The sequence below is a fragment of the Schistocerca cancellata genome, chromosome 1 (assembly GCF_023864275.1).
Source record: "Schistocerca cancellata isolate TAMUIC-IGC-003103 chromosome 1, iqSchCanc2.1, whole genome shotgun sequence".
Classification (NCBI taxonomy): domain Eukaryota; kingdom Metazoa; phylum Arthropoda; class Insecta; order Orthoptera; family Acrididae; genus Schistocerca; species Schistocerca cancellata.
In genome coordinates, this window is record NC_064626.1 from 452,121,573 (window position 1) to 452,146,585 (window position 25,013).

General features: G+C 45.3%; 1 protein-coding gene across 1 annotated transcript in view; it reads left to right on the forward strand.

Moving 5' to 3' along the window:
* The first annotated feature begins 857 nt into the window (after positions 1-857).
* LOC126182349 (leucine-rich repeat and immunoglobulin-like domain containing-NOGO receptor-interacting protein 4) overlaps positions 858-25,013 on the forward strand; it is a 29,129-nt gene continuing 4,973 nt past the window's right edge. The window contains exons 1-5 of the mRNA XM_049924846.1: positions 858-1,011; positions 8,811-9,187; positions 16,740-17,174; positions 19,014-19,192; positions 21,226-21,709. Of these exons, the coding sequence (XP_049780803.1) occupies positions 858-1,011; positions 8,811-9,187; positions 16,740-17,174; positions 19,014-19,192; positions 21,226-21,709 (1,629 nt within the window). The remainder of the gene's footprint in view (positions 1,012-8,810; positions 9,188-16,739; positions 17,175-19,013; positions 19,193-21,225; positions 21,710-25,013) is intronic.

A 25,013-nucleotide genomic window follows, 5' to 3' on the forward strand; every position in this document is an offset into this window, starting at 1 on the left:
GTTACGCATTAACAGTATTCGTGAAGTGAGTCGCCGTGTTTGTGTGTCGCCTATAACCGAGCGATAACCACCAGCCGATGTGACAACACCGTAGCGGCAAGTGACAGACTTCAATTGTCAAGCAATTTTAATCCGTTTTATAGCAGGTTCTCGTAAATTCAAGTAAGGAAGAAGATCCAAAGCATTTTCACATCATTTTCTATTTACAGGAATGCTACAGTCCGTTACGTCCCGACTAAAGTGTCGGTGATAATACGCTAAGAACAGACAGGTTGTTACTTCGTACAGCCGACTTTATTCTAGAGAAAGAGAAGCAAGAATAGTGGGACCATCGTCTGCCGCAGTGGCAGGAAGAAGTCGGGGAAGAGGTCCCAGGCCGACGGAGAGCGGTTTATGCCCGTCTCTATACGGAATCCGATCGTATTGTGTCGGGAGTCTGTTTATTTTATGTCCCCTATAAAAACGTGCACTCCTCCGCGGCTATCGAGCGGCCGCCCCCCATTCTCCGGAGCTTATTTCGCCCTTCAGTTGTTTCTCCAATCTCTCGACGGTGCTGCCACCGCGCCATCTCCCAATTTAAATTCATGCTGAATGTCATATCCCGCGCCGGCGGCTGGCGCAATCTGGTTCCCAGACATAAAACAAGGCCGCGTACGTGCCGTGTGCTGCTGCGCGGCGCGGCACAGAGCTGCCGGCTCCGGGTTCCTTATTATGCCGGGAGATGTTTCGGTTCGTTACAGGGCGCTATTTGATCTGGGACCTGCGCAAGCCTGCGCGAAGGACGGAGACGAAGACGAAGCTGCCAATACCACGGCTTTTGGTGTTGCAGGAGCCCATGATCGCTGCGACGCCGTGGAATGGAGGATGAGCAGACAACACGGCGGCGGTGGGGCGACGCGCGCCCCCAGGGTGCCGCCCACGCCGGGTCCCCGCGGCCCGCCTCCTTAAAGCACGGCTCACAGCAGCAGAGCCCGGCACCAACGCCCAGGAACGACCGTGGTGCCCACTTTGGTAAGTCCGCATGTCTACACTTTACTGTGTAACACAGTCGTGCTTTGATAGAAACCGATACGACATGTATAATTCCACAACTCAGCTGATGATATACTTCCCAAACAATGAGGTAGAGAATCACTACTGCAGCAGCAAATGCAGTAATTTCATTATTTCCCGCGTAAGTCAAATCAAGAATGTGCTAGCCTTGGTAATACTGCTCATTCAATTTCTCCGCAGGGTAGATTTGTGAGTGAATGCACGACGAAAATCGTTATTCTAGTATAAAAGACTTTCTATGCATAGGCATAGTACTAACCGAAACTGAAACCCTCTTCTGTCCTGTCATCATCACAGTTCTCTTCTCGTACTTGAAAAACGTCATATTACCACCTTGAGCTGCTGGCAAAATATTTTATTTATACAATGAGTTTCAGCCATCTGACCATGATTAGATTCCTATTTACCAAACAAAATAATACATAAGTAACATTACAGACTTAAAATGCCATAAATATGTTAACTGATGTAAGTGTTAACATCAACACAGACGTAATGGAATGTCACTTACTCACATAAAAGCAATCACAGCATCAAGTTAAACGAAATATAAAATCATGCATGTGATAAAACCAGCAACAATAGACTGAAAATAAAAGTGTACCATAACACAGTGATGGATTCATTACGGAAGCTACTTAAAGACGTCAATAGTTCACAATGGTACGGTCATCATATCGTAACATTAATTACGTCGTCAATCTACAAAAAACTGTGCTACGGAGTGTACACATTCGTATTAGGACTGTAATAGTGTTAATGTTGTGAACAAATTCATGCCACACAGAATACTTATCAAGTGATCACAGTTTATTTATACAGCTGGAAATAGTCATAGAGGTCTACATACGATTACTAAGCGTCCGCAGCTCGTGGCCGTGCGGTAGCGTTCTCGCTTCCCGCGCCCGGGTTCCCGGGTTCGATTCCCGGCGGGGTCAGGGGATTTTCTCTGCCCCGTGATGACTGGGTGTTGTGTGATGTCCTTAGGTTAGTTACGTTTAAGTAGTTCTAAGTTCTAGGGGACTGATGACCATAGATGTTAAGTCCCATAGTGCTCAGAGCCATTTGAACCATTGATTACTAAGCTGTGGGTCATCTGCCACGATACAGGTGTCCTGTGTGTAGCATCTACTAGCTATCTGCGCATGTTACAGTCACCGTTGCGGTGACAGAAAACAAAATGCTTAGAAGTAATAGCTTACATGTATTCACAGGCACTAGAGTGATACGATTTAATGTCACATTCATCTGTACACTGCTTTCACCGTACGTTAACTTCTATGGGATAGACCCCACATAGATATAGTGCACGCCTAGCCATTGTATAAATATGTAAAGTGTATCTAAATGAAGGCAGTTTGTTGATTGCCATACGCGTTTCGCTTCTTTTATTTGGGAAGCATCATCAGTGGCCTGAAATACATGTTTCCTTTTATACATACAATAACCGTATTATATAGAAGCCGCGAGGGATTAGCCGAGCGGTCTGAGCGCTGCAGTCATGGACTCTGCGGCTGGTCCCGGCGGAGGCTCGAGTCCTCCCTCGGGCATGTGTGTGTGTGTTTGTCCTTAGGATAATTTAGGTTAAGTAGTGTGTAAGCTTAGGGACTGATGACCTTAGCAATTAAGTCCCATAAGATTTCACACACATTTGAACATTTTTTTTTATTATGTAGTAGATATAACATGCTGCTATATTACATTTTGTCGTGATTTTCTCTTGTTTTTTAGGTTCGAAGCAACTTTTGTAGCACAAGTTCAGTACTGTGTGTAACACCGAACAATAAGATATTTGCGTTATTCATTAAATCGGCAAAGAAAACGCCTACACTATGACACAATAAGAATGTAATTAGATAAACACCTTTTAGTGAAAACTGTTTCAACAGTGAGAAAGTCAGATCTATTTACGGTGATAAATAATTTTTATGTTACTTGGCAATTAAAAAGATAAAGTAAAAAGGCGCTTCTTACTGCCTCCAGAGTAATGTTTTATGTGTTTGTGAGTATATATTTTTCCGCAGGTGTCAGTCTAGATGTTTTGAAATGTTCGGATGAATGTTTCCTATCGTTTCGGCTCAGTTAACACCTATGAACAATCCAGATCACTACAGGCACTGATCTACTATAAAAACAATGCGAAATTAACCTTTACGTAAGTCAGAGGATCATTATTCGAACTCTCTTAAACAGAACGCGGTTGTCTGTTTAAGGAGCCAGAGACTAGGAAAGAACAAACAAGCATGGAATTAGGTAGAAGGCAAATCTCAGCGAAGAAAGAATGTAACCAATGTACGTAGCTTGGTTTTGAGTTTTGGTAATTCGGGATAGTTGTATAAAAATGCATAAATGAATTTTAAAACTAGTAAAGCCCACATGGGTTAAACTAAAATAGCAGTTAGCAAAACTGAACCCTACATTGAGCCACAGTACGAAATAAATTATGTATAACCAGCATATATAATATTCATAAATTGCCAACAGGACTCAAACCCTATAGACAGGAACTACGCAACTAGTTCCGAACAAGCCGGCCGTAGTGGCCGAGCGGTTCTAGGCGCTACAGTCTGGAACCGCGCGACCGCTACGGTCGCAGGTCCGAATGCTGCCTTGGACATGGATGTGTGTGATGTCCTTAGGTTAGTTAGGTTTAAGCAGTTCTAAGTTCTAGGGGACTGATGACCTCAGAAGTTAAGTCCCATAGTGCTCAGAGCCATTTGAACCATTTTGAACGTTCCGAACAACTGTGGCACAAACAATTTTAGCAATATAAGATAACCAAGCTGTAACTAGTAAACTGTTTAAATAAACCCGGTGTTATCTCAAACTAATACAATCTAACACACGTAGTTTAAAGAACCCTAAAACACAGACGAAAACTCTGAATAAACGTTCGTACGATCTACAAACTAAGATGCCCTCCAGATATGTGCAACAAGTGGCGATGACTACGGCTCACTAATTCCACTTTGTCCGTGAACTCTGCAGACACAAACAGCAAACGAAGCTCCAAGGCCGTTTTCCACCATTTCCGACTGCATGCTTCTCCGGCATGTGAAGCTGGTAGAACAGAGAATCACACACCCATTCATAGTCATATTGTACTTCAAAAAATGCCCCCGGGGGAGGGTGGGGGGAGGGTTGGGAGGGGGTGACGTGGAGGAGATTGCTTAGCTAGACAGGTAAAGAAATCGGTTTCAAGTTTGCTTTGGTCACTAATAAACTCTGTCACCATTGGTTAAGATATTCTAGGTGCACTTGCCCTGTCGATTTTGTATGAAATCATAAGCTTTCAATGATTTCTGCCATTGTGTCGTCAGAGGTTCCATCATCATTTCTAACTCATCTTGTTACGAACCCTTCCAATAGCGCTATGTGGTGTGACGAGAGCGTGTGTAACCGTTCAAGGCAAAGAAGACAGGGTAAGTCGAGAAGACACTCATAAACAGGAAAACAAGTGACAGCTTCAGTACCGTTTGATGAGCAACAGACTGCTGCTCCATCAATATTTCGATGGATCTAAAAATTCAACCTCGAATTAAAGTATCTAAATAATTACAGGAAGGAAAGAAAACTTTTAATAATATTTCCGTACATACAGAAGAACCGAAATCTGTAAACAGATTTCGGTTGCCGCCAATTGGAGAGGAATTAATAATTTATTCAATGTGGCCGCGACTGTTAAGTTTCAAGTTTAAACGTAGCGTCTTCTCGGTCTTGAGATGCACACGAATACAACGGCGGAAGCTGCACCATGTTAGGAAACTTATGCGTCAAAAACTAAGTGGCCAGTTCTGTAGTCCAGCAGACGACAGCCAGCCACTTGGCCACCCAGCAAGTTGGCACCAGCCGTAGGCCCGCTAGAATGAGGGACCGGCCAGCTAGCAAAGCGCCGCTCCGTGACAATCTGCAACGCCTCTCTGGAAGGTCCACCACGTGCCGTCTCGCATGCGAATGCGTCTTATCAATAGGTACGCTTGGCCATTCTGGGGCATAGTTTATCAATCGCTTCTTCGGGTCAAATCAAGTAATGACGCTCGGATTCCATTGCCGTTTTGGTTTGGCGCTCGCAAGATACTACAGCAGAGCAGCAGCGCCAGCAAACACTCTTTTGTTGCCTATAGCTAATTCTCGCGGTTGGGTATTCACTCTCTGAACAATTCTCGAATTAAACTTGTGTAGTTATAATCAATACTGCTTCTGTAGGTCGTTCTGTGATTATTTTTAAGTCAGGGAGGCTAACCTCGATTAACTTTCCAAGTTCTTTTTCACAAACACAACTTTTATTTAGGTAAGTTTACAAGGTTGATGACTGAATAACAAAAGAAAGGTAACAATAACGATGCTAGTAAAAGTCTCCTAACCGAGGCAAACAAAAGTTCACTTTTAAATTTCTACAAAGGTTCGTGGTAACACATACACACTAGTAAAAATCAAATTCAGAGACGAAGCGGTCGAAGTCCACGGCCTCTGGAGTGGCTGGTTCCAGTCCCTAAATAGCTGTCTCCAGCCAATCAGGTTTTGGCGCAGTGATACTTACCGCAGGCCGTGGCTCGAGCTCCCCCTGCAGGAAGCAGTGGTCGGAATGTCTGTTTCCATTATCTTGTATATAAATAGGCGGTGTTTACAGTGCTGCTTTTGGTACGCCTTGGACAAAGACAACCCCGTCCTATGTGGTGTAATACGGGTTGCCGGCCTTCATGGGCTACCTTGGCTGCGACATAACACGTTCTGTACTGATTTCACAATGTATGTCTTTCTTTATTTTTTGCGCCTTTATTTAGTAGCGTTACCATTTCTGCCACTTTCCCATTAGCCATTCAAATTAGTGGCTCTCTGCAAGTAAGGTCGTAGTCTGTGCCTTTCTGATACTATGTAGAATACTAACATGATATCCCGATGGCCCACCAATATTTGCACGGAAGAGCCAAAGAAACTCGTACACCTACCCAATATCGTGTAGGGACCCGCGAGCACACAAAAATTCCGCTACACGACGTGGCATAGACTAATGTCCGAAGAAGAGCTGGAGGGAACTGACACCATGAATCTTGGAGGGCTTTCCATAAATCCGTAAGAGCAGGAGGGGGTGGAGATCTGTTCTAAACAGCACGTTGCAAGGCATCCCAAATATGCTGAGTAATGTTCATGTGTGGGGAGTTTGGTTGCCAGCGGAAGTGTTTAAACTCAGAGTTCCTGGAGCCACTCTGTAGCAATTCTGGACATGTGGGGTGTCGCATTGTCCTGCTGGAATTGCCCAAGTCCGTCGGAATGCACAATGCACATGAATGGATGCAGGCGGTCAGACATGATGTTTATGTACGTGTCACCTATCAGAGTCGTATTTCGATGTATCAGGGGTCCCATATCACTCCAACTGCACACGCCCCGCACGATTACAGAGCCTCCACCAGCTTGGGCATTGCCCTGCTGACATGCAGGGTCCGTGGATTCATGAGGTTGTCTTCATACCCGTACACGTCCAGCCGTTCGATACAATTTGAAACGAGATTCGTCGGACCAGGCAACATATTGCCAGTCATCAACAGTCCAATGGTGGTGTTGACGGGCCCAGGCGAGGCGTAAAGCTTTGTGTTGTGCAGTCATTAAGGGTACACGAGTGGGCCTTCGGCTCTGAAAGCCAATATCGATGATGTTTCGTTTAATGGTTCGTACGCTGACGTTGATGGCCCTGCATTGAAATCTGAAGCAATGTGCGGAAGGCTTGCACTTCTGTCACCTTGAACGATTCTCTTCAGTCGTCGCTGGTCTTTGCAGGATGTTTTTTTTTTTTTCCGGCCGCAGCGATCTCGTAGATTTGATGTTTTACCGGATTCCTGATATTCACGGTACACTCGTGAAATGGTCGTACGGGAAAATCCCCACTTCATCGCTGTCTCAGAGATGCTGTGTTCCATCGCTCGTGCGCCAACTATGACACCACGTCCAGACTCACTTAAATCTTGGTAACGTGCCAATGTAGCAACAGTAACCGATTGGACAACTGCGCCAGACACTTGTTGTCGTATCTAGGCGTTGTCGACCGCAGCGCCGTATTCTGCCTGTTTACACATCTCTGTATTTGAATACGCATGTATATGCCAGTTTCTTTGGCGTTTCGATGTACCTCGGCCACTAGCTCGGGCAAGCTCTTCTCATTTATACCGTCTGAGATACGCGCACTGCGGCAGTCAGGTCCAAGTAGCGCACATTGGCGGTTCCTACCAGGTGAACCGGTATGAAATGTGTCGATAGGGAAAATTTGTTGTGAACGAGCCTTATTTTTCTTCTTTTTTTTTTGTTTGGTTGGTATGAGATCTGTCAAAGATATTTATTATACATCAAGTCATGGAACAAACATCATATGTTTTCATCGTGTTAACAATGTCGAATTTTGTACCAGAAAGTGATGATTTGCGGAAAGCATTAATTTTTTATTTTCATTTTTAAAAAAGTGCTGCAGAGTCGCATCGAATGCTTGTCGAGGCGTACGGTGCTCTATCAGAAGCAGCACGCAAAAGATGGTTTCAACGGTTCAGAAATAATGATTTACATGTAGGAAATGAAGAACGTGGAAGACCACCAAAAAAGTTAGAAGACGCCGAATTGCAAGCAATATTGGGTGAAGAGGATACTTTGAGTCAAAAGCAAATGGCAGCAATGCTAAATGTTGCACAACAAACAATTTCTGACCGTTTGAAAGCTATGGGAAAGATCCAAAAGTGTGGAAAATAGGTGCCACATGAATTGAATGAAAGACAGATGGAAAACCGAAAAACCATTTGTCAAATTTTGCTTCAAAGACATGAAAGAAAATCAATTTGCATCGAATTGTTACTGGCGATGAAAAATGGATTTATTTTAAGAATCCTAAACGGGAAAAATCATGGGTTAATCCGGGACAGCCATCAACATCGACTGCAAAACCAGATCGATTCGGCAAGAAGACAATGCTCTGTGTTTGGTGGAATCAGAAAGGTGTGGTGTATCACGAGCTTCTAAAACCGGTGAAACTGTGAATACTAATCGCTATAGACAACAAACGGTCAATTTTAACTATGCATCGATCGAAAAAAGACCAGAATGGGCCAGAAGACATGGCAAAATAATTTTTTTACGCGACAATGCACCTGCACACAAAGCAAAACTGGTTCAGGATACAATCAAAATACTTGGCTGGGAGCTGCTACCCCATCCGCCGTATTCACCAGACTTGGCCCCTTCCGACTACCATTTGTTTTCATCAATGGGACACGCATTGGCTGAGGAACACTTCGATTCCGACGAAGAAGTCGAAAATTGGGTGTCTGATTGGTTTACTTCAAAAGACGAACATTTCTATTGGCGTGGTGTCCACAAATTACCAGAAAGCTGGTCAGAATGGATAGAAAGCAATGGTCAGTATTTTGAATAAAATGTTTTTACTTTTCAATTCAAAATTAGTGTTTCATTTTCACAAAAATACGCTCATTTCATACCGGTACACCTGGTGCATTCTATTACCGTATTACGGTTTTTTCGTGACGTCGCTTTCACCGTCCAGGTGCGAAACTAAACAAATGTCAGCTCACACGACACACATTTTTGGCGCTGATGTGTAAACAAATACGACCACGTCTAACAGGCGAAAGTCAGTGGAGGAATACAAAGCCAGGGGCGTTGCCTTAGAGTTGCTTGTCACGAGTAGGCTATTGCCCTAACTAAACCGCTAGTATAACAGGGGCTTACAGCATGACGTGGAATGGTGGTGACTGCAGGTAGCGGCCAGCCGCCGCCGCCGCGGCAGAGGCGGACAGCGGGTTGGGGGACGGCGAGCTGGCGGTGGCGTCCCCTGGCGGTGCTGGGGGCGGCGCTGGCGCTGTCGTTGCTGGCGGCGGACTCTGCGGCGGCCGCCATCTGCCCGTCCAAGTGCCAGTGCGACGACGAGACTCTCGAGGCCTCCTGCACCGACGCCAACCTCGAAGTCGTGCCCATCCAGCTGAACCCCGACGTCAAGCGCATCAACCTACAGGGCAACCGCATCAGCAACGTCCACTTCACACTCGACCTCTACTCCAACCTGCGCCATCTCGACCTGTCCCGTAACAGGATATCGTCGCTCGGAACGCTCAACTTCAAACTGCAGACCAAGCTGGTGAGTAGCTGTGCTACCGGCTGTGTTTTTTTTTCTGAGTTGTGCTTTTCAATGATACGAAGGACATTTTATAAATAACTCAAGCTAATTTTTTTTACTTACACATTTATTTTTCTATATTTTCTTACATCGCTACAATATATTTTCCCCGCTTCTCTATGACTGAATCCCAAAGTCTTGGAAGCTCTATTACTCCATCCAGGACCCCCCTTCTGTTCGTCTATCGAATGGCTCGGGTACCGGTGGTAGAAAGCTTTTCCTGAGAAACGAAGTTCACGCATACTGTTTTTCAACTTCAGGAAGAAATCGAAGTTTGGTGGACTCATGTCCGGGCTGTAAGGAGGATGAGGCAATACTTCCCAGCCGTATCTGCGCAGTTTTTGGGCTACATCATTGTTGGTATGCGGGCGAACATTGTCGTGGAGAATGAGCGGCCTAGCCTCGAGCAGTTGAGGTCGCGTTTTGTGCATTTTTCTGTCCAGGTTTTGCATGAAGTTACGACAGTACACTGTTGTGATACTTGTTCCAAACGGGACTCTATCTGTCATGATGATTCCTTGATGATTATAAGGAAAAATCATCATTTGCTTGAGCTTTGAGCCGCGCGGGATTAGCCGAGCGGTCTTGGGCGCTGCAGTCATGGACTGTGCGGCTGATCCCGGCGGAGGTTCGAGTCGTCCCTCGGGCATGGGTGTGTGTGTTTGTCCTTAGGATAATTTAGGTTATGTAGTGTGTAAGCTTAAGGACTGATGACCTTAGTAGTTAAGTCCCATAAGATTTCATACACATGTCTTTTTTTTCTTTTTTTTTTTTTTCGAGCTTTGAGCGAGTCGATATTTCTTTTGGGCGTGGAGGATTTGAAGCTCTCCACTCATTGGACTCTGATTTCAACTCCGGTTCAAAGTCTCTAATCCAGGTTTCATTAATAGTGGCAACTCGACACTATAATCATTTACCTTCACGATCGAATCGTCGTTTGAGCAAGGTTGCAAAGTCCAGGCGTTTCTATTTCTCTTCAGCAACCAAACAGTATGGGACCCATCTCGCAGAACATTTTTCTTGTTCAAATCAATTGCGAGAATACGGAATACTGATGTTGGGGGACTTCCCAAGGCTTCGGACAGTTTCTCAAAAGTCGCACTGCGATCCTCACAAACCGCACTGCAATCTTCTTCAAGAGCATATGATACAAGTTTCATTCTTTCATCTGTTGACGCTTTTGGCCTTGTGGATCTCGTACTATCGTCTGTGCTCATACGTCCACCACAAAAATGATTAACCCAGTCTGAAACTGGACTATGGTCCACTCTTAACTTATCATAGACTACACTGTGCGTTTCCGTCGGGTTTTTGCCGCGTGAAGTATTGATCTTGATGTGTGACCTCTGGTCTTCGACAGTCACAGTACCTGAGACTCCTACGGGATCTGTTTCTACCTCTCGGCAATTTTATGTTAAGAGTGAACAGTGAAAAAATAAAAACATGTGCTTTTTCCTCAAGCTCCCAACCACATCTGATGTAATTTTGATTGTTATTGCAACAAACAATCCACAGTAATACCAACTTGTGTATTATTTATTAAAGGTTCCTCACACTTCGTTGGTAGAGTAGTTGATTTCGGAATTGCGATAATTATCAAAACTGTCGAAACCTCCCATTACAAAAGTGATGATTTTTGGACGAACACTTTTATTAAAATTGCGTTCGGACGTACTTACGAGTTTTCAAAGAAGCTCCATTGAGAGGCTGAGCAGCATAGTGCAGTGATAATGTAGACAAACAGCTAGCTCTTAAACAATGTGTAAAATACTACACGACCCAATATTGAAATTTCCAGTTAGTGAAACAAAGGAATGACTGTGTTATAGTAACAGTACACTGCCTTGAAACTTGAAGTATCATGAGCTTTGCCACTACTTGTGTGTGTCAAAAATTCCCATTATTGCTATTTCTCACTCAAACGATTAATTACTGCATGCAGTCATGTTATTTAGATTGGTTGTACGTCTGAAATTCATTGGTATCTAATCACAACAAAACGCGAAAATTATACAAAATTATCCTCACCAAAATATTGCGCACAAAGACATATAACAACAAATTTCGTCAAACACGAATAGCATTTGAGCACAAGCCTTTGAAACGTCGATCCAAAAAGCCGATTTAGTCACAACATAGCAACAGCACAGGAAATGAAATGCAGCCGTGGTAAAGTACTCTACACGAACAAAAACTTAGCTCAAGTACATTAGAGCACGGTATTCTCTATTGTAATGTGTTCGATTCCCGGACGAATTGGGGATTTTTGCTGCCCGGGGCTGGGTATTCGTGTTGTCCTCATCATTTCATCATAAACATAATCATTAGTGACAGTAGATACACTGGACTGTGTACAAAAATTGGGCTGTGTAAAAATTGGTACTTCGTATGGCCGCTGATGACCCCGCATTTGAGCGCCCCACAAACCAGACATCATCATCATCATCATCATCATCATCATCAGTCCTCTGACACATGGTTCTGAGCAAATGAGGCGGGTTGCTGAGTACGTAACTCTGAGTAGATAAGACGGGTTGCTGACGCAACTACTTAGATCTAAAGATGATCCTGGGTTGTCCAAACATGTAATCTAATTAAAAATGATGATTTCTTGATGTACATACGTGATTTCAAATACCCCCACGGAAAAAAAAATCACATAGTGTCATATCGCAAGATCTTGCTCGCTAATTCACGTAACCACTGCGAGGAATCACACAGGCAGGAAATTTCTCTCGTAACAAGTCTATTGTTGCAATCGATAAGTGACAGACTGCACAATCTTGTTCAGACCATAATTGTCTAGCATTCATAGATCCATCTCAGACCACAAAACACTCCTAACATACTCCGGTAGCGTTTGCTGCGCACAGTTAATGCGTTTCCGGCGCCATCTTGCAAGAAGTACGGCTCCTTTTCGCCCTCAGCTCAAATGCCACGTCACACAATCGCTCGTCGTAAAGGTTTCCCCAAAATTACTCGAAGGTTTTCTGTGCCCCAAATCTTGCAATTTGTTTGCTCAAGAAGCCATTCAGTAGAAAGTGCACCTGATCAGTGAACATCATTTATTTTAGTTTCCCGCTCTTTGTTTGTCAAACATCCAGTTGGCAAATGCTTGCCGCTTTTTGTGATGTTTGGCTTCAGCTCTTGTGCCAACTGAATTTTTTAAGTGAAAGGTGAAAATCTACTTTTAAAATTCGTCGCATGCTGGTTATGAGAAATCCAATTGTTGTGAACGCCGTCGAAAATATTTCACCGCACTTAAACCAACATTATCACTCATATGGTTATGTTGTCCACAGAACATCTAACTCGAAGATAACGCGAGAGTTTAACGTCCACAAGCGAACCGTTTTTGAGAAATTTAGCAGTTCATCGCGTCGATTTATTGGGTGTATTACGTTGACCAATCATTCCATGGAGTTTGCGAAGGGTCTCTGCACAACATTCGCCACATTTGTAATAAGTTTTCACCGCGAGAACAACCGTTGTTAACTGCAAAGAAAAAGAGATGAAAATCTTGCAACGTTCAGTGCAGCCAACTTACTAGAACAGAAGTTGCAGGCATTTCATAAAGACGTTCTTTATGGGGATCCCTTTATTTAAGAAGACTTTTTATTTAGTAAGGCTGTTCTTTCTAAAATATTCAGGACTGTTGACACAAGTAAGCAGAAAATAATCTTTAGTAAATTGCACTATGTTGTTGCACGGATTAGAAATTTTAGTAGATATTGTATTTGGTGCGAACATTAATAAAACAAGTAAACTGCAGGGACTGTTTCCAGAGTGGAAGTGGAGGAAGGAAGATCCTACAAATATGTCTCCCGAAATTCACCGCTGTCGCGGTAGATGACGCTGACGAATGAAAGTTCGTCTACGACATGTCATGTGTTCGTTACGTGTTCCAGGCTGCGTGATTGACGCAGCGTACTGTAAGCAGCCAAACGGCCCGGTATTCACGTCGAGAACAAGCCGAGATGGTGTTTGTGTACGGCATAGCAGATGGAAACGGTCGAGAGGCAGCACGGCTACAACAAAACCAGTACCCTCATAGACACCAGCCACATCTGCAACATTTCGAGCCCTTTTTGGGCTTTCGTGTGATAATGGGTCGTTTCAGACAGACGAACGTGCAGAGAGGCGGCGGACTGTGCGTACACCAGATTTGGAGGACTGGGTACTACAACAATGAGACAAACTGTAGTATAAACTCCAGGCAAGTGGCCGGCCAACACCGTGTAAGCCAAAGTACGGTTCTGCGTGTACTGCATGACAACCGCTACTATCCCTATCGCCGGAAACGAGCGCAGGGATTTTCAGCAGCGCATATCCCTCTATGGGAAGGATTCCGTGGTGGGACGATTTGTCGTTGCATGCACCCCGACCCTTTCCGGACACATGTTCATAGGATCTTTTTTGCTCCATTTCCAGTCAGTAATCCGTCACTGCAGTTTGTCGGTTTTATTAATGTTCACCCTGTATACGTAGACTGAAGAGACGAATGAAAATTTGTACTAAGGCTAGGATTCGAACCCAGGTCTCTGCTCACTATGCAGATGTGGTAACTGCTAGGCCACCCTGGCACAGTAGCTTTGCACGACTGCAGGGACTACCCTAGCATGCCTCCTCCTCAACCCAAATTCCCATTGGCACCACAGCCACCCTTTTAGTGTTGGGGTTGAGAAGTGGGCCAACTAGAGCAGGCCCCTCAGTTGTTCAAAGCCTCCGTTCCAGGGTGGTATAGTCCATAGCACAACTGCCTAGTGAGCCAGAGATTCGTGTTCCAATGCCGGTCTCAGTACCAATTTTCTTTCGTCGCTTGAGTCTGCATATGTGCATCCTAGATGTGTGAGACTTCAATAGGTCTTTGGAACCATAGTTTCACCTGTAATAGATAAGATATCATAGTGATTCCGAAAGTGTGTCCAGAACGAGGAACGCCGTCTTCGAGACATGTCTTCCGTACATATCGGTTATGTTTCTGCACGGGTACTCCTTTATTTCCGAGTACGAATGTCTTACAATAAAGACAGCTTACGCATATTTTAAAACAGTGTGAGCAATGGCGGCTTATCGATTTTAGTAGTCATCTCTCATCTTTCACCGCTGGTCTTTGAAACGAGTAGCTCCCTTGGGAGGGAACCGTCACGAACAAGGGGTTTTGGTTCTCTTTGGTCGTGGCAATGCGGCCCGTGGAGCGGAATCAAAAACAAGTTATCTGGCGGCGTTTATTCTATCGGTGCACTAGGGGAAAAGGGCTGCCAACATCGCGGCCTGAAGGAACCTTGTATCCAGCGTTCGGCATGTCAGAGGAGCGTGGAGTTGGTAACGACGGAGGTACCGGACTGCCAGAGGTGTGCACACCACAACAGACAGGTGTTCACGCTGCGGTTATTTTCATCTCCGTGGTGATAGACTGCAGTGGCTTTCCTGTGGTTAAGAGAAATATTTGACATTAAGGTCAGTTACATTTTGTTTCCGTAAGACTTTCAAGTTGTGTACTGGAACTTTTGCTCTGATGCCTTGGGAATGATTTTTTATTACCTTATTGGATTATTTTACTGGCCTGTAATTGATGTAAAATGTTCTTGAAAGGAGACCACTGTGCTAGGCAGCCCCGGCTGTTATTGTGTTCTTACACGTGCCATCTATTTCCGTCATGGCATTTTGGTAACGCAGCTTGGTGTTTAAAGGAACTTCAAATAGTAATCTTCGTGCGTGTCTGCGGTAGGACTTACGAATTAATACCGTAAATTCTAACTTGTGGCCAATTATTTTAATGGGATGAATTTTCATATTTGGGACGGCTTTGGTTTGCCATATCGACACTAAATTATGTAACCCGACTAATGTGACCTTATCCGTTAATGCGCGATTAATGGATGATTAAGCACGGTATACTACACTACTGGCTATTAAAATTGCTACGCCAAGCAGAAACACAGATGATAAACGGGTATTCATTGGACAAATATATTATACTACAACTGACATGTGATTACATGTTCACTTAGTTTGGGTGCATAGATCGTGAGAAATCCGTACCCAGAACAACCACCTCTGGCCGTAATAACGACCTTGATACGCTTGGGCATTGAGTCAAACAGAGCTTGGATGGCGTGTACAGGTACAGCTGCCCATGCAGCTTCAACACGATACCACAGTTCATCAAGAGTAGTGACTGGCTTATTGTGACGAGCCAGTTGCTCGGCCACCATTGAACAGACGTTTTCAGTTGGTGAGAGATCTGGAGAATGTGCTGGCCAGGGCAGCAGTCGAACATTTTCTGTATGCAGAAAGGCCCTTACGGGGCCTGCAACATGCGGTCGGGCATTATCCAGCTGAAATGTGGGGTTTCGCAGGGATCGAATGAAGGGTAGAGCCACGGGTCGTAACACATCTGAAATGTAACGTCCACTGTTCAAAGTGCCGTCAATGCGAACAAGAGGTGACCGAGACGTGTAACCAACGGTACCCCATACCATCGCGCCGGGTGATACGCAAGTATGGCGATGACGAACACACGCTTCCAATGATCGTTCACCGTGATGTCGCCATACACGGATGCGACCACCATGATGCTGTAAACAAAACCTGGATTCATCCTAAAAAAGGACGTTTTGCCATTCGTGCACCGAGGTTCGTCGTTGAGTACACCATCGCAGGCGCTCCTGTCTGTGATGCAGCGTCAAGGGTAACCGCAGCCATGGTCTCCGAGCTGATAATCCATGCTGCTGCAAGCGTCGTCGAACTGTTCGTGCAGATGGTTGTTGTCTTGCAAACGCCCCCATCTGTTGACTCAGGGATCGAGACGTGGCTGCACGATCCGTTACAGCCATACGGATAAGATGCCTGTCATCAGGACTGCTAGTGATACGAGACAGTTGGGATCCAGCACGGCGTTCCGTATTACTCTCCTGAACCCACCGATTTCATATTCTGCTAACAGTCATTGGATCTCGACCAACGCGAGCAGCAATGTCGCGATACGATAAACCGCAATAGCGATAGCTTACAATACGTCCTTCATCAAAGTCGGAAACGTGATGGTACGCATTTCTCCTCCTTACACGAGGCATCACAACAGCGTTTCACCAGGCAACGCTGTTCAAATGCTGTTTGTGTGTGATAAGTCGGTTAGAAACTTTCCTCATGACAGCACGTTGTAGGTGTCGCCACCGGCTCCAACCATGTGTGAATGCTCTAGAAAGCTAATCATTTGCATATCACAGCATCTTCTTCCGGTTGGTTAAATTTCGCGTCTGTAGCACGACATCTTCGTGGTGTAGCAATTTTAATGGCTAGTAGCGTATTCCTCTTAAATATAAATTATTTTAAGCTGTGTTTTTGCTGCTGTGGCTGAATGATACGTGTTTATCGTTACTAAAGGGGCTCACGTAGTAACAAGTCTGTTTCAGCAGTTACTGTATACCGGCGTCTCAAGGTTTCTCAACAGAGTTGAGTTGACTATGAGGTGCTGAGCCTTTACACGAGGCTGTTTTCGTGTGCGCAGGTGACGCTGAACTTCAGCCGCAACGACATCACGTCGCTGAGCAAGGACACGTTCAAGGGCCTGAAGTCGGTGCAGGTGCTGGACCTGAGCTACAACCAGCTGTCGTCGCTGGAGGGCGCGGCCCTGGCCGAGCTGGGCGACCTGCGCGCGCTCAACCTGACGGGCAACCGCGTGTCGGCGGTGGGCGAGCGCGCGCTCGAGCGCCTGCCGCAGCTGCGCGAGCTGCTGCTCGACGACAACCAGCTGCTGGACGTGCCGGCCGCCGCGCTGCGCCGCCTGCCCGCGCTGCAGCGCCTCGGGCTCGCCGACAACCTCATCGAGGCCTTCGCCGAGGGCGCGCTGCCCGCGCTAAGAGACCTGCGCGCGCTCACGCTGCGCCGCAACGTGCTCTCCTCCATCGACCGCGCCGCCTTCGACGGCGTCCAGTCCCTCCAGGTTCGTGCACCCACTCTCTCCCCGTCCACCGCTTCCCTAAACCAAACGCCACACCACCCTGGTTCTCCAGTCTCACCACTACGACATCCTCACCCCACCCCCCGTCTCTATGATTAGTGGTGACACTTGGAAAGTGGTCCGACAATTGAAAAACAGCAGCGATAACTCTCTCATTACATACCTGCCGTAAAACAGGGTAGTTCGGCAGATTAAAACTGTGTGCCCGACCGAGACTCGAACTCGGGACCTTTGCCTTTCGCGGGCAACTGCTCTACCGAGTTCGAGTCTCAGTCGGGCACATAGTTTTAATCTGCCAGGAAGTTTCATATCAGCGCACACTCCGCTGCAGAGTGAAAATTTCATTCTGGAGGGTAGTTCGGCTTCTGATGACCTAAGATAGAGATATTTGGGACATGTATTCAACTTTACACAGGGCGATAATTTGAGTAAAATGGGAGTAACATTTAGCCTCTGATATTCCTTACCTCGTTTTCCACTGAAGAACCCTTTTACCTGTTTGTGGCGCAGTAGCTGAGTACACATTACAATTGACGGCTCGTGTCTGAACTTTTGAATGTCCCTCTATGAACTATGGCCATCTTTTGTGCAATAGTGATCAGCTTTACGTTAAATGTACGACTTACAATCTTCCAGTTGCCATTCTGATCGGTTTTTCACGGCCAGTATGCATCCAAATTTAATTAAAGACTAGTAGAATTAATACAACCGAGGTGCAGAGCTCACAAACAGGTAAACAGGCGAAGTTTAAGAGCTGAGAGCGTGTAGCTACTTACCATCTAGTCCTGTCCCGATTTAAATACAGTTTGGTTGTTATTAAATTCAGTTGAGGCTCTCAATAGTACGAGAATGCTCAATGTTCCTATCTCAGAACGAACAGAATGCACAAATAAATCTCTGTTTACTTAACAAGCATTTTTACAGTTTACAGTTGAAGTTCGCACTCGTTACTGTTGTTAAAATACAACCTTCCCTATGGTCTGATCACAATAGTCTGGGACCATTCCAAGTTTGATTAAAAGGAGAGAAGATCCAAAGAAGAGCGGCGCCTAGCGTCACGGAATCGTTTAGTCGGCGAGAGCTTTACGAAGATGCTCCAGTGGCAGACGATACACGAGAGATACAGAGATGATGTGCGTGAGGGACGGGTTTACTGTTGAAATTCTGATAACGTACTTTCTAAGAGGAGTGGGACGACAAATTAGTCCCTCCCACACACGTGTGGCGAAATTACCGCGACTGAGAAATCGAGAGACTTATTCGGAGATTTGCAGACAGTCGTTCTTCCCATGTGGATGGATCATGGAGGCAGGGAAAAAATAGTTACCAGAAATACCCTCCGCCATGTATCGTAAGGTGGCTAGTAGAGTATAGATGAAGATACAGATGGTTAGCGTCAGTCTGCGTTATCCCCACGGAAACTACGAAAATTTTGATGTAATACATTGTATGATAACTATTATTCATATGCGATGGTTAACTTTACTCAGTTATCCATTTTTAATCAGAATAAAACTTTCTTAACACACCCTCCTAACCCATATTACTAATTCTTGCATTAATCGCGTTACTACAGCATTACTCATCGTCTACATCGATTACTGTTCGCATCCATTACTGTTCCAAGCGACCAACTAGAAATTCTAATTGCTTCCACCCGACCCAAGCGTACGAAAACGCATCTGCTCTCAACTGAAAAGTGTATTGTCGTCACTACATTGCTCAACAACCGTCTGCCGAGTTAACAAAGAATTAAGCCTGAGCAGACAAGATATGCTTACATAGCGTTTCACAGCGTCTCGCCGCCTTCTTACATTGCAGAGCCTGGACGTGAGCGACAACAACTTGACGTCGGTGCCGACGTCGCAGCTGTCAAAGCTGGCGGACCTCGTGGAGCTCGACCTGAGCGGCAACACTTTCGACACCATCGAGGCCGTTTCCTTCCAGAGTCTCTTCGAGCTGCGGCAGCTGCGTCTCAGCCGGCTCCGACAACTACGCAGGTAAACGCCGTACCTTAGAGTTTTCCAGTAGATTATTTCCACAACTTCTTTCCGCGTATGGAACTAATGTCTTAGCTACCTGCTTTTATAGCATTTCTTGTGGCCGTTTGTAAAAAGAGATGTACTGGCACGCTGGACTGGTTGAAATGGTTCTAAGCACTATCGGACTTAACCTCTGAGGTCATCAGTCCCCAAGAGTTAGAACTAATTAAACCTAACTAACCTAAGAACATCACACGCAACCATGCCCAAGGCAGGATTCGAACCTGCGACCGTAGCAGCAGCGTGGTTCCGGACTGAAGCCCCTAGAACCTCTCGGCCACAGCGGTTGGCTCGCTAAACTGACACTGACACTGACAGAGGGAGTATAAGAGCGATAGAAACTTTCAAATCCTCATAGGATCTTCCAGGTTTGATTCTTCCTCGATTTCCCTAAATCCCTACAGGGAAATGTCAGGGTGACTTAGGCAACGAAACTCTTTTTCCATTTCAATTAGAGAGTGACTATGGACCCAGTATGAACTTCTGAGGCCTTCACGCTAAAGGGAAGTAAAACTAGGAGAAGCTAAGTCATTACAGACGTAGTACTTGCTCCCTCGACAAGAATGGGCTAGAAATTCCGTCATTGTGTTCCTGAAGAAAACGTCCAAATAATATCACTGAGGGAATTTGGAAAAGATGGGGGGGGGGGGGGCATGAGGAGTCGGCGGGAGCCGACCGGGATATATCTTTCTGAATTTCGGATTTAAGGAGAAGACGGTGCCATGTTTTATAGCACGAAACTTTTGAGGTTATGTGACCTCACAGGTCATCCAACACCTCAGTAATTTCTGTCTTAATATATAAACAAATCGCAGGCCGTTGGTGGCCGAGTGCTTCTAGGCGCTTCAGTTTGAAACCGCGCGGCCGATACGGTCGCAGGTTCGAATCTTGCCTCGGGCATGGATGTGTGTGTTGTCCTTAGGTTAGTTGGGTTTAAGTAGTTCTAAGTTCTAGGGGACTGATGACCTGAGATGTTAAGTCCCATAGTGCTCAGAGTCATTTGAACCATTTAAACAAACACCTTGGCGACGATTAGGCAATATAAAGCTTCACTAATGATAAAATTAATGTCTAATTTTTTCAAAACAAAATCGCAGGTGCTTCTTTTTTTTATCACTACTCGTCCTCTAGAGTTCTAGTACCATGGAAGTCCCTCGCTGATATCTTAGCACATGTTCCGTCATCCTGTCCCTCCTTCTGGTCGGTGTTTCACACATAGTAAATCATTGTCATAAATTACTGAGAACATTTTTCTCTTGGCAAAAAGTACTTTAAAAATAAACACAAACAGTCTAGACCGCAAAAATATTTCCTGTATGATAACTGGTCTCAGTCAGTTTTTCATTATCTTTAGATCCTCATACCAAAACGGTAGGCGATGGCGATGAGTGGAATGGGTGTTGTAACCCCACTAACGCAGCAGTCGCATTTCGTGAACTTATAACACCCCGCTCCGTATCCGCCAACACATACCATTATAGGATGAGAGTCTGAAGACCTGTTACGATAAAATATATGTTTTGTGGTCGAGACTGATTGTGGTCATTTTTAAAGTATTTTCTTTACTTTTATTTTGTGTTGCTGAAAACAATACTTGCCGGCCGGTGTGGCCGTGCGGTTATAGGCTCTTCAGTCTGGAACCGCGTGACCGCTACGGTCGCAGGTTCGAATCCTGCCTCTGGCATGGATGTGTGTGGTGTCCTTAGGTTAGTTAGGTTTAAGTAATTCTAAGTTATAGGGGACTGATGACCAAAGATATTAAGTCCCACAGTGCTCAGAGCCATTTGAACCATTTTTGAAAACAATATTTGCTAGTAATACGGAACCATTTGTGTTATAACCTAAAGAAATGTAATATACACGACTTGTTATTAAAAATTAGGCAACAAGTCTTTAAATTTGTTATAAATGAAACGAAAAAAAATCGGTGTTATTGTTCGAGGGTGGAGAACTTTATTGTGTACTGATTAGAAATTGCGCTGCTGGTGCAGGGTGGACGTGCGGGCTTTCGTGGACAACATCAAGCTGCAGTCGGTGGAGCTGGACGACAACGAGCGGCTGTCGTCGCTGCCGCCGCGGCTGTTCCACGGCAACCCGGCGCTGGAGCGCGTGTCGGCGCGCGGCAACGCCTTCACCGCGCTCGAGGCCGAGCACTTCCCGCTGGACCGGCTGCGCGCGCTCTCGCTGGCCGGCAACCCGCTGCACTGCAACTGCTCGCTGCTCTGGCTGTGGCTGCTGGCGCGCAAGCAGCGCGACGCGCCGCCGCCGCCGCCAGCGCTGCAGGCGTCCGCCGCCAACCTGACGACGCTGTCCGCCCCCGGAGCCGCCCCCGGCGCCACGGCCGGGCCCAGCCAGCAGCCGCCGCCGCCCACCCCTGCGCCCGACATCACACCTAGGCTCGACGTGGACGGCATCCGCTGCCACGAGCCGGAGGCGCTCCGCGGCCTTCTCATCGTCGACGTGCCGGAGTCCGACGTAAGTCCACCCCCTGCCAGAAGCCAACGCACACCCTTCTGAGACACAACGAGGCTGCTGCCTGAGTGCAGCATGGCAGGGAGCGGGCAGAGCGCTCGATGACGTCAGAACGCGAGTCGACTCTGTAGTGTCCCGAGCAGCAAAACTTTGTTTGGCGTTGTGTAGTGGCCTTCTGCAGAGAACAGACAAACATGAGTCGGACGCTTCACTATCCGATGTGATAGTGGCAAGGCGGGACGGCAAATGATCTCTTCAGTGCAGGTTCACACCAGGCTCGAACTCTAAAGGGAATCGGCAAAATGCTGCGAATAATGAGGATAATGGGCAAGGGGCAGTACTTCACTAGTTGAGAATTTGGGTCTGATGGGAGGCGTGCTAGGGTAGTCTGTGCAGTTGCGATGACCACTATGTCTGGATGTCTTAATGGTCAGAGCATCTACCTAGTAAGCATGAAACCCGGATTCGAATCCTGGTCCGGCACTAATTTTCAACTTCTCTCGTCGATTTCAATCATGAGTCTTAAATACGTTTATGAAAGTCGATTTATTCAGTGTAAGAAAAGTTCTGAGTATTCTAGTGACTCGGAGAGAATTGTTTGGAGAGTTTATTACGTTAAATGAGCGTTTACCATCATATCGTGATAAATTCCATGAATGCACGAGGGTGTCTGAGTCGACATTTGACTGCGTTTTGAAAAAAATCGCTGCGTACCTTACACCAAATTCCGTACCTTACACCAAATTCGCTAGAGGAAAAGCTTATAGGTACCCTGACTTAAGTTAAACTGAATTCAACAATGATATTTGAACGAAATTAGTACTAAACGATTTAAACAATTGCGTCAAACTTCACTGGTGGCAAGAAATGTACGAGATATGTTTTGAGAGTTACTTTTGTCGGAACAGAATGTCACAATAAAAATGTTTACTTGCCTTCAGTATCATCTGCAGCTGACGGGGCCATGTTACATTAGTTTTAGCGAAGATTGTACGAAACAACAAACAAAAATACTACACAAAGAACACTCTAAGCCAAAATAAACTACGCACCACGAAGGAATTATGCAAGTGGCGCGGAAATCGGTGAACGTGGTGAACATGTACAGACAAACAAATGATTACAGTTTCAGGAAAATTGGATGATTCATTCAAGAAAAGAATTTTCACAGATAGAGCAAGTCGATAACGACTTGGTTCGCCTCTGGCACCTATGAAAGTTGTTATTCGGCTTAGTACCGATTGACAGAGTTGTTTAATGTCCTCCTGGGGCATACCGTGCCAAACTCTGTTTAATTGGCACATTAGATCGTCAAAACCCCGAGATGGTTGGAAGACACTGCCCATGATGCTCCAGAGGATTTCAATGGCAGAGAGGTTGGGGAATGGCACCCGAGACCACCACTCTTTGCTGTCGAGCAGAAGGGAGGGCGACAGTCACGCTGGTATCCCACCGCTGTCAAAGACGTCTCCGGAAAGGTTTTCGCTGGTCACCGGGGCTCATTTTGAAACGGGACTGATGACATTTCTGCTTCAGGCAATGAGATTCCAGGCCAAAGACGTGGCTGGGGATGCCACGGGGGTACCACCCTGACGGTCACCCGACATGGAGCCCAGCAACCAGTTAGTACTGTTTCACTTCAGAGCACCCATACAGCACAGCGGTATGCTGGCGATACTCTACATCCTACTTTGTTGCCCTTCATGGCAACCCATCCTGGGCTTACATTTCAGCAGCAAATTACCGCCCACCTAGTGCGAGAGTTTCTGCTGCTTGCCTCCGTGCTGCCAAACCCTACCTTGAGCCGGAATATCACCGGATCTCTCCCCATCTGAGAATATTTAGAACATTATGGGCAGGGCCCTCCAACCAGCTCGAGATTTTTGACGATCTAAGACGCTAGTTGGACAGAATTTGGCAGGATACCCCACTGGAGGGCATCCATCAACTCTACCAATCAATCCCAATCTGAATAACTGATGAGTAACTGAAGGGCCAGATGTGGACCAACGCGTTACTGACTTGATCAATTTGTGAAACTCTTTCTTTTTAATAAATCATACAATTTTTCTGAAATTGTAATCCTTTGTTTGTAAATATACATTACATCTACTGATTCGGATAATTCCTTGGGAGTGTGTCGCTGTTTTCTTCCTTAGAGTGTATTTAAATTGTTGGTTATTTCCTACACCAATTAGTTCTATGTTCTTTGAACAACCAAGTTCGTAGATGTATTTGACTGAAAAGTCCACTACTTATTTGCTTGATTCTTTAATAGTTAGTGACAGAAGTTTAAGTTTAAAAGACACAAGATTCGGTGTTTTATATTCATCACACGCACTTATAATAAACTCAAAAATATTCAGTATATTCATGTCTTATGTGCGATATAACTTCAATTCAGTTTTTGGCCACACATATTTATTCATAAATTCCTGACATTTTCAGGATAGGGGCGATCTTAGTGTAACGAAATCCGTAAAAATTCCAAACTGCTAAGACCTGTAATAAATTATTTATTTAGATGATCGGTTTCGGTAAGACTATGTTGCCATCTTCGGATCTTCAACGTTACAGTTCACACAATCTCCCCTATCTGCGCTTTATACCGTGTCTTACCATTGTCTGTATTCAGCTGCGATATGAACATGAACACTGTCAGTCAGTACAGTTTTGTATATATAGTTATTTTTATTACGACATGCTAACATCCAGTTTATTCCATGACCCCTACTCATACATCTGTGATATGAGATGATGCAAAGCGAAGATGGCGGAGACGGAATGAATTGTAAAGTTGAAGATCCGAAACTGGTAACGTAGTCATACTGGAATCCGTCGTCTAAATAAATATCTTACTAGCGATCTTGGCTGTTGACAGTTTTCTGGAGTTCATGTTTATCCAGATCTTATTTTGTAGATAATTGTGTTCTTTAGGACTTCCTTTGCGTTATTGTGTAGCTTAACATAGTTATCTGAGTCGAATGTGTCCCCCTCTGCAAACTCGCATTTTGTGGAAATACATGCAGAAAAAAGTATTTGTTTGTGGAGAATTAGACTCGCAAGTTACAATTTTGAACATCACAACGCGCAGTATTTAAGTAGCTGTTGTGTGTCTGCTCTGGAGAACGTACCAATCTAGAAAGTAAAATCTCTGTAAAGGTACCACTAATGATGGCACTTATAGACCGAAACTTGTTTGGGAATTTATAAAAAACATCTGTTTGCCTAACAGTCTGACCTGAATTACCATAATTTAGACTCCAGATTCGGCTACTGTTATAAATTCAAAACCAAACGACGATTA